The 19,493-nt window shown below is 45.8% G+C and overlaps 1 protein-coding gene across 1 annotated transcript in view; it reads left to right on the forward strand.

Moving 5' to 3' along the window:
* The first annotated feature begins 728 nt into the window (after window positions 1-728).
* Window positions 729-19,493, forward strand: part of LOC134965665 (nicotinamide N-methyltransferase-like) — a 55,636-nt gene continuing 36,871 nt past the window's right edge. The window contains exons 1-2 of the mRNA XM_063941992.1: window positions 729-879; window positions 12,621-12,828. Coding sequence (XP_063798062.1) covers window positions 729-879; window positions 12,621-12,828 — 359 coding nt within the window. The remainder of the gene's footprint in view (window positions 880-12,620; window positions 12,829-19,493) is intronic.

Consider the following 19,493-nt stretch of genomic DNA (forward strand, 5'->3'; position numbering starts at 1 on the left):
AAGATATTATACAAGAGGGGGTACCATAATATACTGATCAAAAAAGCCCAATACATGGTTACCAAAACATCAGAGTACTCACTTATCTTCACTTATAAAAAAAGAATGCTGAGAAACAAAATGAAGGTTTATTGATAACTACTGTAACAAGTGGAGAAGTTCACAGTGATCTCTTATGGGTTTTTTTTATTATATTATTTGAATATGCCCTTACTCTTTTTGTTTTTTCTTTTCTATAATTTCTTTCTTTTTTATCTTACTTCTCTTTTTCTTCTTTTTGCATTTCCCACCTGTTCCCACTCTTTCTCACAATTATATCCTGATTGGCATATATCTATTATTAGTATTCTACTTTCACTGTTCAAACTATTTTTTAAACACATGACTATGGCTTTGAATTTTGATTCCACAATGACAGGCCCATTATCTGTATACAGTATGATTTTGCACTAGAAATATTTAAATTAAATTGCTTAAATATTTTACAAGATTTAAATATAAATTGAAAAATAATTAGTATGATGATTTATTCTGCTTTAGGAGATGATCACACTGTCACCTGCATTCCCATGACATCTCCTGAGGCTGATACCCCATCATGTGATAACACGGATATCCTGGTTACTGATGAATATACATAACTGGATCCTAGTGAATATAAACAGAATTCCTGAGCCAGTAAATTAATAAACGTGAGCATCAGACAGACTGTGACACAGTAATACAAGATGGATTCCAGCGCCCATAAATTTTATTTTGTACACGGCATTGATTCTAGAGAACATCTGGAAACATATTTCTCTAACAAACCAGACATGGTCTTTGGAGAAGATATCATTAAATTTCCAATGGAATGTTTACACCATGTATTCAGTGAGGGTATGTATGTTATACTGACAGTATGTATACTATACTGACCAACTTACCCCTACTGTGAGTGATTGCATGTGTACATGATTGTGTGTTGGGGAATTTAGACTGTATTCTCTAATGGAGCAGGGACTGATGTGCATGACAAATATATTCTTTGTACAGCGCTGTATAAAATGCTTGGACTATATAAATAACTTGTAATAATGATACTTTATGATGGGTCTAAAATTATATATTTCTATGAATTTGTTAAAGTGAAGAATTACTTTTTTAATTTGCTAAATGCAATGTCTATGACTCTTTCTATGATGACGGAACATGACTGTGTACAGTACATACTGATTGCCATTGAGTGTTAGGAATATGCATCACATCATTATATCTGTCCACTGACATGTCTATGTAACATACAGTACTGTACAGTAAAGTAGTTCTTGCGCTATAGTGTATTTCAATGGAGACCTCTCGCATGTGCAATGGTGATTCTTGCACTATAGTATTTTATTGGACACCTCATACATGCGCAACAGTGATTTTTAAAAGCAAAATCTGGTGGATGATCACTAGTATTACACTCGCCAGTAATGTAATACGCCAAACGCCAGAGACGGATAGATGATTGAGGCTCCATCTGTATGTATTACATCATTAGATCTGCCCATTTACATACTGTAGTTACAGTGTATTGAGTGAGGATTGAAGAACCCTGTGTAATCACAATGTCAGATGACAAGGACTAGAATTGAGCACTTGAAATGGCCTCAGAAAAGATCAACTAAAAATAAGGTGGGGTTGACCAGGAACAAAACTAGGATTTTTGTCACCCAGGGCAAGGCAGCAATTTGACACCCTCATACCTTTTCTGACATAAAATTATTATCCATCCCCCTCCCTACCACACTTTCTAAAGGACAGAGCACAATGCAAAAAGAGGGAATGTGTGGTGGGAGGATCCCTGACAACGATGATACCCCCTGGTCTTACAGCAGTGTGGGAGGATCCCTCGCAGTGATGATTCCCCCTGGTCTTTCAAAAGGGTGGGAGGATCTCTGGCAGCCACGACGATCCCAGATCTTACTTAAAAGTAGGTCGGGTTGACCAGGGCCAAAACTAGGATTTTTGTCACCCAGGAAAAGGCAGCAATTTGGCACTTCCCCTTTCTGACATAAAATTAATATAACTCCCAATCCCTACCACACTTTATAAAGGACAGAATGTACTGCAAAAAGAGGGATTGTGTGATGGGAGGATCCCTGGCAGCGATGATACCCCCAGGTCTTACAGTAGGGTGGGAGGATCCCTGGCAGCCATGACAATCCCAGAACTTACCCCAGGGTCACAGGATCCCCAGCTGCTCAGCACCAGACCCCAAGACCTGATACAGGATCTCCTCACCTATGTGTAGCCACCAGTCCATGTGCAAGCTACTGTAACTCATCAGCTGGTTCCCTTGTTGGATGTAATTTCTGGTTACACCATCTGGGTCCCCCCTCAGAGCTCAAAGTCAGGGCAGTGGCAGGAACAGGGCCACCATGTTGCTACCAGAGCAGGATGTGGGACTGTACCATCACCAGGGAGTACAGAGTAGAAGATAGTTGAAGTAAAAGAAGGAAAATCACATGAGGGTAGAGGGCCCTGCTCATGAGAGCTTACATTCTAAATGGGATGGGCAGATAGACAAGGGTGACACAGATGGGGTAAATAGTAGGTGTGGGAAAGAAGGCCTAGGAGGAGAGTTTGCTGGGTTTGGTAAAGAAGTAAAGAAACAGGTGCACGATGTACAGTTTTAGCCCCCCTTAAGCTGCGTGGTCCCTATAAAAGAATGAAAAACAATGCTCAAAATTTTCTTACCTAGAGTAGAGCTGAGATAGGAAGGGCTGGCAAAAAATATGTGGGGCCCGGAAGATACAGGGGGTGTGGCCAAATCCTGGGGGTTTGGCCATGAACCTCTAATAAAAATGAATGAGGAACACTATGCATACACTATGGACAGGAGCATTCATCCTTCTCAACAGCTGGCCCAGGTCTCTGCCAGTACCCTCGGACAAGCCTGTGCCCAGATAATGAGTTTCTAAATCTGTTTTTGAAGCGCTACAATGCAGCGGCAACACTTTGTTTCCATGCCAAGTTCTGTTGTGCTTCACATACAGACTCATTTGCACTCAGATATACAGTGTTACAAATTATATTAATCAGCACAGTCTCCTGGTACGGGCTGGGTGCATTGCATTGTAATAGACACTAGCAGAGGGAACTGGTAACTCACGCACATCAGGCATCAGTGATATCGAAGGCTTGTATACAAAACTTTAAGTGATATAGAGACAATTGTGCAAAGCAGGCAGCCCAATAATGTAAATACTAGGAAAAAGTGTTTCTCCAGTACACTTTAAAACAAATCGAAAACAAGCAAGAAGGTATATGTGTCACAGGGTGCCACACCAAACAACAAATGGTACATGGATACAATAATACAAAAGAATAATAAATAAGTAGAAAACCTTAATGATACATCCCTTCTATTGATGTAGAAATTCCTCACGGTATACAGTGCTCTAATCCCATGTAGTCAGCACATAGGGAGAGAACAAATATACACCAGGGTCAGTATTTACTAAAAATCCGAGTTTGTCCTATTTGTGTTTTTTTTTCTAAGTGCCAATCCGGGAATTCACTAAGCACCAATCTCGGCAGTGTTTGCACTATTCCGAATGGTTTGAATGACAACGTTCAGAAATACGCATGAATAGCCCATCGGTCAAACGCGGCTGTTTTTTCATAGAATACGGGCATTCACTATTCATTCGTATTTGGGTGTTAGTTTCTGAGTGCTGAAGTGCGGGTCTGTTTTTTTTCGATTCGTTAAAAAAAGCAGCAAAAAAATAGACCTGTTTTTTCCAGTCGAGTTTGGATAACCATGCACGGATCAGTGAGATCTGTGCATGGTTATCTATGGGAAAGGGTCTGTTTAGTGTAGAAACTGGAAAAAAAAATTGCATGGGGTCCCCCCTCCTAAGCACAACCAGCCTCGGGCTCTTTGAGCCGGTCCTGGTTGAAAAAATATGGTGAAAAAAATGACAGGGGTTCCCCCATATTTAATCAACCAGCACCGGGCTCTGCGCCTGGTCCTGGTTCCAAAAATATGGTGGACAAAAAGCGTAGGGGTCCCCCGTATTTTTGAAACCAGCACCGGGCTCCACTAGCCAGGTACATAATGCCACAGCCGGGGGACACATTTATACTGGTCCCTGCGGCCCTGGCATTACATACCCAACTAGTCACCCCTGGCCGGGGTACCCTGGAGGAGTGGGAACCCCTTAAATCAAGGGGTCCCCCCTCCAGCCACCCAAGGGCCAGGGGTGAAGCCTGAGGCTGCCCCCCCCCCCCCCATCCACGGGCGGCGGATGGGGGGGCTGATAGCCTTGTGAAAAAAATGTGAATATTGTTTTTAGTAGCAGTACTACAAGTCCCAGCAAGCCTCCCCTGCAAGCTGGTACTTGGAGAACCACAAGTACCAGCATGCGGTGGGAAACCGGGCCCGCTGGTACCTGTAGTACTACTACTAAAAAAATACCCCCAAAAAAACAGGACACACACCGTGAAAGTATAATTTTATTACACACATGCACACCTCCATACATACATACCGTATTTGCCGGCGTATAAGACGACTGGGCGTATAAGACGACCCCCCAACATTTCCACTCAAAATATAGAGTTTGTTATGTACTCGCCATATAAGACTACCCCCTCTTCCGCACACCTTCCACACACCAAATAAAACGTAAAAGAACATCAGATTTGATTTGATTTCTCAGGAACACAGGCAGGCAGCCCACAACCCAGAGGAACTCTGGCAACACACTGTATTTTGCTATGCTATACTGTACTGTACAATGGTGCAGTACTGTGGTTGGCTGTTGGCTGTATACAAAGCCTGATTGGATTGGTCCCTGCCGTCTCCCTGTCACTAGCAGCTGTCTAGTCCGCCCATGAATCCAAGGTACCTGTAGTACCAGTATTAGTACCAGTATTAACCCACCACATAAAGCTTCCCTGCAGTGCTGCCGCTGTCCCCCCTGCCTAAGCCGCTGTCCCCCCCCCCCCCTTCTTATGCACCGCCTGTCACTGCTGAATGTCGGCTCCTGCTCAGTGACATGAGCCGGGTGCTGCACTGTAACAATACGTGCAGCACCTGGCTCCTGTCCCTGTGTAGGAGCCGGACTTCACACAGCTTCACCCGCCGGCAGCCGTACACTCACCGTACAGATAGAGGCACTTCACGGGGGAAGTGGGGTGGGCAGCCAACATCACCTTCTTAACCCCCTGGATTGCTGAAAACGGCGGTCCGACCTCGAGGCCACGCCCCCTCATGCTAGGCCACGCCCCTGTTTCGCGACTTCCCACAGCGCGACTTCCCGCCCGGCGTATAAGACGACCCCCGGCGTATAAGACGACCCCCCGTTTGGAGGCATGTTTTTCAGGGGTAAAAAGTCGTCTTATACGCCAGCAAATACGGTACATACATACATACATACATACTTACCTATGTTCTCATGAGGCTCGGTCCTCTTCTCCATGTAGAATCCTTGGGGTACCTGTGAAAAAAAATATACTCACATAATCCAGTGTAGAATCAGACCTTTGTATAATCCACGTACTCGGCAAAATAATAAAACGGAAACCCGACCACGCACTGAAAGGGGCCCCATGTTCACACATGGGACCCCTTTCCCCGACTGCCAGGACTGCCCCTGACTCCTGTCAAAGAGGGTCCCTTCAGCCAATCAGGGAGCGCCACGTCGTGGCACTCTCCTGATTGGCTGTGTGCTCCTGTAGTGTCTGTGAGGCAGCACACGGCAGAGATACAATGTAGCGCCTATGCGCTCCATTGTAGCCAATAGTGGGAACTTTGCGGTCAGCGGTTGACCGAAAGTAACCTCACCGCTGACCGCAAAGTTCCCACCATTGACTACAATGGAGCGCATAGGCGCTACATTGTATCTCTGCCGTGTGCTGCCTCACAGACACTACAGGAGCACACAGCCAATCAGGAGAGTGCCACGACAGGAGTCAGGGGGGGTCCTGGCAGTCAGGGAAAGGGGTCCCATGTGTAAACATGGGGCCCCTTACAGTGCGTGGGCGGGTTTCCGTTTTATTATTTTGCAAAGTACGTGGATTATACAGTGGCGCACCCAGGGGGGTTTCCGAGTACCCAGAAACCCCCATCCACTAAAAAAAAAAAAAAAAAAAAAAAAAAAGTTTTTTTCTTTAATAGCTGCATGAGTATTATTAATGGCTGTCTAGCGTCCTCTGCAGCCTGCTGTCTTCCTGGTGGCACTTGTAAGTGCAATAAAAGTTTACTTTATTTTAATTATAGTACATATATATCCATGTGCATACATATATACACATGTATATAAATACATACATATAAACACACACACACACACACACAATATATATATATATACATACATGTGTATATATATGTGTACTGTATGTGTGTGTACACATATATATATATATGTATGCATGTTTAATATGCTATGTATATGTGTATGTGTGTGTGTATGTGTATATATATAAATATATATATGTGTAGATATATATATATATATATATATATATATATATACACACACACACACAGACACACTAGTTTTACGGACCCAGCATATACTGGGTCACCTCAGTCCCCACCCCCGTGATTGGCTCCGCCCAGTTCTGGAAACCCCCCCATGCAAATCCTGCGTTTGCCACTGATTATACAAAAGTCTGATTCTACACTGGATTATGTGAGTATAATTTTTTTCACAGGTACCCCAAGGATTCTACATGGAGAAGAGGACCGAGCCTCGTGGGAACATAGGTAAGTATGTATGTATGGAGGTGTGCATGTATGTAATAAAATTATACTTTCACGGTTTGTGTCCTGTTTTTTGGGGGGTATTTTTTTAGTTGTAGTACTACAGGTACCAGCGGGCCCGGTTTTCCACCGCATGCTGGTACTTGTGGTTCTCCAAGTACCAGCTTGCGGGGGAGGCTTGCTGGGACTTGTAGTACTGCTACTAAAAACAATATTCAATTTTTTTTCACAAGGCTATCAGCCCCCCATCCGCAGCCCTTGGATGGGGGGGACAGCCTCGGGCTTCACCCCTGGCCCTTGGGTGGCTAGAGGGGGGGACCCCTTGATTTAAGGGGTTCCCACTCCTCCAGGGTACCCCGGCCAGGGGTGACTAGTTAGTGATTTAATGCCAGGGCCGCAGGGACCTATATAATAGTGTCCCCCGGCTGTGGCATTATTTCTCTGACTAGTGGAGCCCGGTGCTGGTTTCAAAAATACGGGGGACCCCTACGTTTTTTGTCCCCCGTATTTTTGGCAACAGGACCAGGCGCAGAGCCCAGTGCTGGTTGTTAAAATATGGGGGAACCCCTTTCAATTTTTCCCCCATATTTTTTCAACCAGGACCGGCTCAAAGAGCCCGAGGCTGGTTGTGCTTAGGAGGGGGGACCCCACGCAATTTTTTTCTGTTTTTTAACTCTTTAAACTCTTTTTTTTTAAGGTACAAAATGAAGCCCTGCACGGATCTCACAGATCCGGCCGGGATTCCTTGTGTTTTGTCAGGCAGTGTCTTAGTCATCACTCCCGTAAAACACTGCCTGACATCACGAATCACATCGACATCGGAAAAGACGAATGAGGAAATCTCGGCAGCTTAGTAAATGACCGTATCAGGATTCAAAAAGTTGCAGTAAAATGCACCCGATACCATTCGAGTTCAAACACCCTTAAAAACGGCTAAAACACGAATATTAGTACATTTTGGCCCATGTGTGGCAAAATCACTTTTAATCACACACTAAAATAAAATACAGGGATATATAACATAAAACAACTTTATCCCGAGTTCTGTAGAAATGTGAATGAACTGTACAATTACTAGAAATAAATGAGAACCAGTGGTAAACAGTTCTCAGTAAGAATTCTTATTAATATCACCAAATCGGACCACCCAGGTTGGAAATCTGAGACAAATTCCTGGCACGAGTCCTGTCCTTCACGTCTCCACAGCACTTCCGGGATCCTTTGTCTGAACTGACCAACGCGTTTCAACCCTGTACTTAGGGTCTTTTTCAAGGCAATGAATAATAATCTCTCTCCCCTAACTCCTTATAAAGGTGGCTGTAACCAACCCTAGCTTCTCATCTATTGACCTCTCCTCCCTAACCAATCCAAGATGTCTATGTTGAATCTGGTCCGGGGGGTGTTCCTCATACATGTCTAATCCTAATGTTATTGCTGTGACCACATCTCCGGCACCCCGCGGCATCACTTCTGGAAATCCCTGTGTAACAGGAAGTGCGTCCTCTTATGCTTAACTACTATTCATTTTATATTATTGGGGATTTTATATATGTGCATATTAATTTTGATGGGATGTTATTATTATTATTATTATTATCCTTTTTCTTTATGTGATTGATTTTATAAATATTAAAAGTATCAAAGTATTTGATGTATTGAGTACGTTCATGTCCTGTTGCCTCAAATTGATTGTATTAGTGCAAAGGGAATCTTTTTTTCTTTTTTGCTTTGAAAAAGACCCTAAATACAGGGTTAAAATGTGTTGGCCAGTTCAGACAAATGATCCCGGAAGTGATATCTAAGTGTGCATATTTCCTAAGAGGCTACACTATGGCACATTATGGCAGTGGTGCAAGTAGAAAAAATGTCTTACAGGTACTGTGTGCACGTGCCTAAGGCACGCGCACCCCCAAAAAATGGGTGTGGTCAAATGCCACATGGGGTGTGGCCAATGAAAATGGGGGCATGATGCACATATGGGGGGCAGATACACATATGACCCCAATAGTGCCATATATATATTGCCCCACAGTGCCAGATATATATTGCCCCACAGTGCCAGATTTACATTGCCCCACAGTGCCAGATACACATTGCCCCACAGTGCCAGATACACATTGCCCCACAGTGACAGATACACATTGCCCCGCAGTGCCATATACACATTGCCCCACAGTGACAAATACACATTGCCCCACAGTGCCAGATACACATTGCCCCACAGTGACAGATACACATTGCCCCACAGTGACAGATACACATTGCCCCACAGTGACAGATACACATTGCCCCACAGTGCCAGATACACATTGCCCCACAGTGCCAGATACACATTGCCCCACAGTGACAGATACACATTGCCCCACAATGCCAGATACACATTGCCCCCAGAGTGCCAGATATACATTGCCCCACAGTACCAGAAACAGAAATGCCTCCACAGTGCCAGACATGCCCCCAGTGCCAGATACATATATGTCCCCAGTGCCAGCTATGCCCCCAGTGCCAAATACAGAAATGCCCCCACGCTGCTGCTGTCCTGTTCCTGTGTGTGAGGGGAGGAGAGTGCAATGTGCACCTCTCCTGCCCCTCAGTCTCCGGTGGTGGTGTGGGTGTCAATCAAAGATTACGGTCCGGCAGCCAATCAAGAACCTTGGCTGCTGGTTCGCAAGCTCGAATTGGCTCACGGGCCGGCGCAAAATCGAAGGTAGACACTGAGAGACAGAAGAGGCGCACTCTGCGCTCTAATCCCCTCAAGCAGCAGCGGCGCGGTAAGCAGCAGCAATGGAGGGAGCGGCAACCTGGCAGTGGTGGGTATGGCGTACCAACGGCTAAATTTTTAAGGGTACGCCATACCCATGCATACCCGCTCACTTGAACCGCTGCATTATGGACACTTCTGAGCAGGGCCAGTGCTAGGGTGTTCGCGTGAACCCCTGCAAACTAGAAATTTGCACCCTCCCATAAGGTCTCACAAGGAAGCAGCGGTGCCACACAATAATACTCCTATTTGAAATTACGCCACACAGAAGCACAATCTTATTCACATTACCCCGCGCATAGAAGTGCTGTTTATACACATAATAGCCCCTGTAATAGTGCCACTTATACACATAATAGCCCGTGTAGTAGTGGAGCTTATACACATAATAGCCCCTGTAGTAGCACCGCTTATACACATAATAGCCCCTGTAGTAGCACTGCTTATACACATAATAGCCCCTGTAGTAGCACTGCTTATACACATAATAGCCCCTGTAGTAGTGCAGCTTATACACATAATAGCCCCTGTAGTAGCACCACTTATACACATAATAGCCCCTGTAGAAGCACTGCTTATGCACATAATAGCACCTGTAGTAGCACTGCTTATACACATAATAGCCCCTGTAGTAGCACCACTTATACACATAATAGCCCCTGTAGTAGCACCGCTTATACACATAATAGCCCCTGTAGTAGCACTGCTTATACACATAATAGCCCCTGTAGTAACACTGCTTATACACATAATAGCCCTTGTAGTAGCACTGCTTATACACATAATAGCCCCTGTAGTAGTGCAGCTTATACACATAATAGCCCCTGTAGTAGCACCACTTATACACATAATAGCCCCTGTAGTAGCATCGCTTATACACATAACAGCCCCTGTGGTAGCACTGCTTATACACATAATAGCCCCTGTAGTAGCATCGCTTATACACATAACAGCCCATGTAGTAGCACTGCTTATACACATAACAGCCCATGTAGTAGCACTGCTTATACACATAACAGCCCATGTAGTAGCACTGCTTATACACATAATAGCCCCTGTAGTAGCACTGCTTATACACATAATAGCCCCTGTAGTAGTGCCGCTTATTCACACAATAGCACCTGTAGTAGTGCAGCTTATACACATAATAGCCCCTGTAGTAGCTTTGGTTACATATAATGCCCTCAGAAGTGCCATTAATACAAATTATGCCCCCCCCCCCCTCCCTCACACACACACACACATAGATAGATACACACACACACTCATGGCCGGATTAAGGGAGGGGTGACAGCGGCAGCTGTTCAGGGGCCCCAACACACAGCACATTTGGAATTAGAGGAGTTTCCTTCCACTTGTCCCAGTGTCCCGCTTGTCTTATAAGAGTCCTGTGTAGAGGAGAGTGCCATCCCTGGCTGCCTGCCTGCTCCCTCTATATCAGTGTATCCTGCTGCAGCAGCGGTGGCTTCTCCCTGGCAGCAGTGACAGCAGCGCCGCTCATCTCACTCTCCTGCTGCTGCATGCTCTGGCACTGAGCGCTCCCACCTCTCTCGGCAATAAGGATCTGGCAGGGTTGGTACCTTCACACTCAGGGTAGGATGTACTGTGCTAAAGGAAAAATGCAATAAATCCTCCGTTTTCGGATATACTAACATCCGGCCGCCATGTTTTTGCCCATGAGGGTATCGCCATCTTTGGAAGGCGATACCCCTTAATAGCCTATGGGCTTCTTTTCGACACCCACCCACTCTGCCACCTCCCTTCCACTGACGCCGACCCCCCTCCCCCTGGCATACCTACCTCCAGGAAGCCTGGACCTGCAAGGTAAACTCCTCCTCCCCCAGCAACGCAGCCATAGGTACTTCCGGCTGCAGGGAGGAGGTTCCGGGGACAGCCTACTGCTGCTTTACAGCTAGGGAGGAGTGTACAGAGCCCTGGAAGGTGATGGAGACCTCCCGCACACCACCTCACAGGTATCGCCTCTGTCACAGCATTGAGATGTTGATCACATGTTAGTACATATGCTATCAACATCGCTGCAAAGGGTGGCAAAAGGCAGCGATGTAGGTTAATACATCCCGCCCTCACACAGAAGCACCTGCTGTGCACAGAATAGGGGGACTTATCTACTAGTGGATGAGGCGCCTTCCCTACCCGTCCCTCCAGATCATCAGGGGCACCACCTACCATTAAGACTCACTGGCAAAATGTGGAGAAGACTTTTATGGGGTCATGGCAGGAATAATAGAAGGGGGCACATATTGAGGATTAGTTGGGGGCTAGAGGCTTTGCCAGCAATAGTGAGGGCACCCACAACCTTCATTGTCCTGTGCCCCCATCTGCATAATCCAGCCATACACACACACACACACACATAGATACACACATATACACATACACGCGCACACACACATACACTTTCTCAGCCACTCTCTCCCTCAACATACTATGTGGCTGGCCGTATCTGTAGTAGCACTGCCACTAGCAGTTTATATCCTCATCTGCACTGCAGTCTGGTCCCATGTAGCTCCGACCATTGGCACAGTGTAGCTCCGCCTCCTTTTCAGACAACACACTGTGGTGGGGGAGTAGGAGGAGGCTTCAAGCTGGTGGCACCGCTGTGTGTTAAACGGTGTGACAGGCAGCGCAGTCAGTAGCAGCAGGGTCTCAGGCGCAGCACAAGGATGTAAAGCAGGGAGAGCGCCTCTCCTGCCATGCACCTACCTGCTCTGCATCCCTTTGCTAAGCGGGTAGCACCAAGTCTGCTTCTGAGGTGTGTAAATGTCTGTGTGTATATGCAGGAAAAGTGGCCTCAGTTACTGGAAATGCTGATCAAAGAAATACTTACATACCTCATACATTACAGTGAAGCAGCAACAGGTGTGTTGTGAGGAAGTGGCTTACCTGTATCTAGGGATGTGCGGGTTCTCACTTGTTTTAGATAACTAATAAGATAAATCTGGATAAATCCGAATGTGAAATAAATTTGGCAAAAAAAAAAAAAAGTACATCCGATTCCGCAGATCTCTACCTGTAATGTTATGTTACAGAATGATGTATAGAGTAGATGCTATATATTATATTACACTCTGTAATCACTGGGATCTTTCCCTGCAGGTCACATTAAGGGAGATCTTTTGATTGACATCAGTCCTGGATCCTTCATCCATCATCTGTATACAGCCAGTGGATATTTCAAACAGATCCTTGTGCTGAAGGTCTCTGAGCAATGTATTATGGAGCTGAACAAATGGATTAACACACGTACCGGAGCGTTTGATTGGTCTCACGTAATGGAATATATTAAATGCACAAAAGGAAACAGGTAAGAAAACATATTTTCCAAAACATCTATCAAGTGTAAACCCAGTGTCAGTACTCAGTAACCTATTCCAAATGCTTTACACTGGGTGTCATTTATCCTGTTGTACAGCTCATGCCATTGGGGGGAATTCAGATCTGATCGCTGCTGTGTATTTTCGCACAGCGGGTGTTCAAATCCTAACTGTGCATGCGCATCAGACAACAACAACGGGGATCGTCGATCAGTGACGGGATTGTGCGAAAAATCCATTTGCATGGGCATACGCAAGGTGATTGACAGGAGGAAGCAGTTTGTGGGTGATAACTGACCATTTACAGGAAAACGTAGGCATTCCCAAACATTTTCAGGGAGGGTGTCTGCCGTCAGCTCTTGCCCTAATCCGCCTGATTCAATTGCACTGGAAGAGTAAGTCCTGGGCTGCGCAGAGACGGCACACACATAATTTTATCAGCTCGGCGTACACATAGCATCGCACACATCCACAGCAAAAATACTCTCCCCTGTAGGTGGTGACAATCTGATCACAGGACAGCAAAAAATGCAGCCCAGTGATCAGATATGAATAACCTCCATGGTCTCCTGTTATATGTATTTCACCAGACTTAGCTAATATTACTACACCCATTACTGTTTAACTCATTTGAAATATACAACTTGCCTAAATCCCTGGGTTTCAATTTCATTAATCGCCTAAATCCATATGGATTCTTCTTCTCTTCTCTCCTGAAGGAGAGCAATAGTCAAAAATAAAAAAAACCTTTACTGAGGGACATTACAGTAAGTTGCTCTTTGCAGAATATAGACATGAATTAAAAGGAGCCTTAAAGCACAAACCAATCACAAGTCTGGCTGCAGTATGGGAAACCATACTGTTGGCTGTACATTATTGACCTCTTGTGGTCAATGAATGAGCATATTATTAAGTGAGATCAATTAAAGTACTGGCATCTACTTTTATAGGTGTGATGCAGCCAGTGGTGGGCTGGGATGGGGGGCATGGTGCCATCTGCCGTCTTAGCTCCTGGGCTACCTGCAGCCATGCTCTGCTTGCACATGGCCAGCTGTGGGAGGCAGGAAGGAGGTAGGCAGGGAGGATGCTCCATGCCTGGCTGCTCTGCACTATAACACAATAAGAGAACCTGGCCGGCAGCTCTACCTCCCTGAGCTCCTCTCTCACTGACAGTCAGGTGTGACTACACATGTGCATCAGGCTGCTGTGTGCTGCTGCTGGGCAGCTTGCCATCATCGGACAAGAAGAGCTGAGCAGCCATGTTAATAAATGGACCTCTAAATGAGGCAGCTATGGAGGGGACAGTCAGGAAAATATGTGGTACCCCACCAAAATAACACTTTCCATTTTCATAGTCACCATGGGATGTCTTATTAGTACTCATATATTTGTCTTATGTGCTGTTGTGGTATATTCAATTATTAATTTCTACAAATATACAGAGTGCCCCTCGTACATTGTAGACAGTGGACAGGAGAGCACAGTGCTGAAAGTAGGGTGGTCCTGGAAAAGTGGGCCCTGAAGGCGCGCTCAGCCTCAAAACTTTATATAATCAGACTATAAATATATTTTCAGACCCCTCAACACACAAAATTAGCAGCCTTACACATAATGCCCACAGTAGTGAACTTTAAACATAATGTCTCTAGTGTAGTGTGCAGTGCCAGGTACACACACGCCCCCGTAGTGCCAAGAACACATCCACCCCCAGTAGTTCCAGATAGACATTATATACTCCCACCAGTGGCAGATACACATATGTCCCAAGGAGTACAGTGCCAGATAAACTTACAGATATGTCCACATTTATCTTGACCTTTAATTGGATTAATTGAGACTGGCCAGTCAGACTTAATCCCCTGCTGTAATGACTTAATCCCCTGCTGTATTGTTCTCTGTATTGTATTGCAGTTGAGAACAATAGATGAAGGGTTTATGCTAATAAATCATGTTGTGCCTAGGTGCAGAAAACTTGTCAAGATAACCGTGGACCCATCTGTATATGCCCCCAGCAGTGCCAGATACACATTGCATGCCCCCAGCAGTGCCAGATACACAGTATACGCCCCCAGTAGTGCCAGATAAATATTATATGCCCCCACAGTGCCAAATACACTTTATATGCTCCCACATTGCCAGGTACACGTGCCCACCACAGTGCCAGATATACGTGCTCCCAGAGTGCCAGATACATGTGCCCCAGAGTGCCAGAAACACTTGTCCCAAGAGTGCCAGATACACTTGCCCCTGGAGTGCCAGATACACTTAACCCCGGAGTGCCAGATACACTTACACCCAGAGTGCCAGATACACAATGCCCCCACATGTGTTCGGCCATGGAACAGCTGCACTGAGTCTGCAGCAGCATCCATCCCACAGCCCGCTACTATCAGTGGCTGTGTGTACCAATGAGGGGGAGTGCTGTAGGTGGACTAAGGCAAAACTACTCTATGCGTGCTGTGCGGTCCCGGCATCTGACACAGACACAGCCAGTGCAGTGCTGCAGGACCTGTCCAGCTCCTGGCTCCAGGTAGGTTCCATTATGGCATCGCTAGCATTCGGCACCCTTTAAGAGAACATGGAACATGCTCTAATGGAACATGCTTGGAGCCAGCCCTGCATTGAAGGTAGATGCTGTGAGGTGGACATTAAAAGGGTTAGGGAGTGATGTGAGATGGACATTGTAGGGGGTGCTGTGTTGGGTGGATAGTGAAGGGGAAGTTCTGTGATAGATGGACAAAAAAAGGGGAAGGGTGCTTCGACGTGGACATGGAAGGAAGGTGAGTTCCGGGTGGTGTGCATTGAAGATGAAGGGGGCCAGTGAGGTTGTTATTAAAGGTGGGCAGTGCATATCCCATGTCCATCCCAGACAGTAAAGGCCCCAATGCGACAACTGTGAGTTGGATATTTATGGGGCCAGAGTGCTGTGGGGTGGTTGTTAGGAGGGACAGGGAAAGTGGGGGGGGGGGCAGCGGGGTGCAGAGAAGAAAACACCCCTTTTCACAATATTGTAGTAAAAATAATGTTAATAAATTGACCTCTAAATTAGGCAGCTACGGAGGGGTGAGTCGGGGTGTATATGTGGCACCCCACCAAAAGAACACTTTCCCTTCTCATATTCACTGTGGAAAGTCTTATTTGTACTCATATATTTGTCTTATGTGATGATGTGGTATATTTATTTATTAATTTCTACAAAATGTATAGATGCCCACTGTATATTGGTGACAGTGGACAGGAGTGTGCAGAGCTGAAAATAGGGTGGTACAGGGTAGTACGGAGTACCATTAAGAAATATGGTGGTGGTAATCAGTGCTACCAGCCCACATCTGCGGCATAATTTATAAGGGGCATTTTTGTGTGTGGGAAAAAAGTGGTGTCAGTGGCATAACTGTGGGTTGCATAATATGTAATAGGCATTATGGTGTGTGGTATAATGTGGCTATACAGTGTGTGGCATAATGTTTAATGGGCATTACAGTGTGTGGCATAATGTGTAATGGGTGTTACAGTGTCTGGCATAATGTGTAATAAGTATTACGGTGTGTGGCATAATGTGTAATGGGCATTACGGTGTGTGGCATAATGTATAATGGGCATAAGTGTTTGGCATAATGTGTAATAAGTATTACGATGTGTGGCATAATGTGTAATGGGCATTACGGTGTGTGGCATAATGTATAATGGGCATAAGTGTTTGGCATAATGTGTAAGGGCATTACGGTATTTGGCATAATGTGGCCATGCCCTATTGTCATGTAGCCACTTTCCTAGTTTTGTGTGACCACACCCCCTCATGACACGTGACCACGCCCATTTTTACTATCAGTACCACTAAGAAAAAAATTCTACTTGCATCACTGGGAGTGTGGCCTGTGTTATATGCACTGTACATTGATGGCAGTGGACAGGAAGGAGCCGGTGCTTGATTGAACCTGGTAGACTATCCACACATGTCGGCCACACCGGAACTCACGGCACCTGAAAAGTCAGTTGGGGGAACTACGCACTTAGCACTGGAATGGGGGAAGGCAGTGAAGGTGTGTTCTCCACCAGCAATGACCAGGCTGGACAAGGTGTGCAGCTCTGTTAACCCCCGGTGTATGGGGTTCATAGCAGCGTGATTTGTGTGACAGAGAGCAGCTCTGGCAGCAGTGAGGAGTGGCTTCCGTGATTGATGGCAGCAGTGAGAAGCTACCCTGGTGATTGGCCAGTGGGGCGGAGAGGAAGTGCAGCTTTCCGGCAGTAGTCACACTAGGAGGCAGTGAAAAGGTGGCGCGCTCTTTGCCTAAGCTATCCCGGATGTGTGTCCCACCAGAGATTGACAGCAGAGGGAGGAGTAAACCTAAGGTACAGCTCATCTCTGTACAGCCGAGGCAGACCGTCAGACTGGGCTGGGAGCTCCATATAAGTGCATTGCTGTCTAAGAAAGAAGTAGTACAATAAGCACCACACTTCACACCTGCACAGCTTAGTGGAGGAGAGAGACAGTGACCTATCACCTATTAATTAAGTTATAAAGCCATCTTATTGAGCACTAGTACTACTGCAGACAGAGGGGGTCATTCTGAGTTGATCGCATGCTGAAACATTTTTCAGCTCGTGCGATTAACTAGACGCCGCCTATGGGGTAGTGTTTTTTTGCATTGCAAGGATGCGATCGCTTGTGCAGCCCTGCTATGCAAAAATGTTTTGTGCAAAACAAGACCAGGGTATGACTTACTTACCCTGTTCAATGATTCCAGTATTGAAGGTCCCGGAATTGACGTCAGACATCCGCCCTCCAAACGCCTTGACACACCTGCGTTCGCCGCACCACTCCAAGAAAAAGGTCAGTTGACGTCCCGGAACGCCTTCCTCCTGTCAATCTTCTTGCGGTCACCGCTGCAACCACTTTCTTCAATAGCATCGTCGCTGCCCATCACCGCCCGTCACTGGGCAACGACGCGACTGCGCAATGTGGCTGCAGCGCATGCGTACTTCCGATCCAATCACCATGCTGCTAAGAACCGCTGCGTGCGATCGGATCGGAATGACCCCCAATGGTTATAATTCATAAATGATCACAGCAGCAAATTTGATAGCAGTTGGGCAAAACCATGTGCACTGCAGGGGGGGGGGGGCAGATATATAATTTACAGAGAGAGTTAGATTTGGGTGGGTTATTTTGTTTCTGTGCAGGGTAAATACTGGCTGCTTTATTTTTACTCCGCAAGTTAGATTTCAGTTTGAACACATCCCACCCAAATCTAATTTTTTTTGCACGTTATATCTGCCCCACCTGCAGTGCACATGGTTTTTCCCAACTACTAACAAATGTGCTGCTGCGATCAACTCTGAATTAGGCTCAATATTGTCAGCTAATAATTAGGCTGTAGTAGAGTGCTACACTATCTCCAGTTCACAATAACAGCACAGAGACAGTAATGGCAGTCAGATTACAGAAGGAGTAATGAACAGACTACAGGCTATAATAGATTTATTGTCTGCAAATTCCCAAACTATTTCCTCAGCAGCCAGCACTAACAGATGTGATTCTCATCTGTCATTTACCCTCAGCTTCTTCATCCATCTGCTTATTTACCTCAAGAGTCAGTCAGGAATATAATGTTGCTGATAATAGGCACTGAACTCTTAATAAAGCATTCATCTTCAAATACTCCTGTGAGGAGCAGCACTTACCGGTGTTAGTCAGGAGACCGCTACTTTACTATTCCCTTTTCTACTCTCTCAGTGAAAAGGCAGAGATAGAGCAGGGTTATATTCCTACATCTGCTATTATTGATAGAGTGCATTAACCCCTTCAATCTCTGTGGATTTATACAAGTAAAGAGAGATTGGGGCAGCCTAGTTAGTGTTGTTTAACCCTCTGGAGAGTTGTAACCGGGAACTATTTCAGAGGAGAACAAGACTCATTTAAAAAAGACATAGGCCCTCATTCCGAGTTGTTCGCTCGCAAGCTGCTTTTAGCAGCTTTGCACACGCTAAGCCGCCGCCTACTGGGGTGGTCATTCCGAGTTGTTCGCTCGGTAAATTTCTTCGCATCGCAGCGATTTTCCGCTTAGTGCGCATGCGCAATGTCCGCACTGCGACTGCGCCAAGTAAATTTGCTATGGAGTTAGGTATTTTACTCACGGCATTACGAGGTTTTTTCTTCGTTCTGGTGATCATAATGTGATTGACAGGAAATGGGTGTTTCTGGGCGGAAACCTGTCGTTTTATGGGCGTGTGGGAAAAAACGCTACCGTTTCTGGGAAAAACACGGGAGTGGCTGGAGAAACGGAGGAGTGTCTGGGCGAACGCTGGGTGTGTTTGTGACGTCAAACCAGGAACAACAAGCACTGAACTGATCGCACTGGCAGAGTAAGTGTGTAGCTACTCAGAAACTGCACAGAGATGTTTTTTCGCAATATTACGAATCTTTCGTTCGCAATTTTGCTAAGGTAAGATTCACTCCCAGTAGGTGGCGGCTTAGCGTGTGCAAAGCTGCTAAAAGCAGCTTGCGAGCGAACAACTCGGAATGAGGGCCTGGGAGTGAATCTTAGCTTAGCAAAATTGCGAACGAAAGATTCGCAATATTGCGAAAAGACATCTCTGTGCAGTTTCTGAGTAGCTCGAGACTTACTCTTCCAGTGCGATCAGTTCAGTGCTTGTC

Source organism: Pseudophryne corroboree, chromosome 10, assembly GCF_028390025.1.
Source record: "Pseudophryne corroboree isolate aPseCor3 chromosome 10, aPseCor3.hap2, whole genome shotgun sequence".
NCBI classification, from domain to species: domain Eukaryota; kingdom Metazoa; phylum Chordata; class Amphibia; order Anura; family Myobatrachidae; genus Pseudophryne; species Pseudophryne corroboree.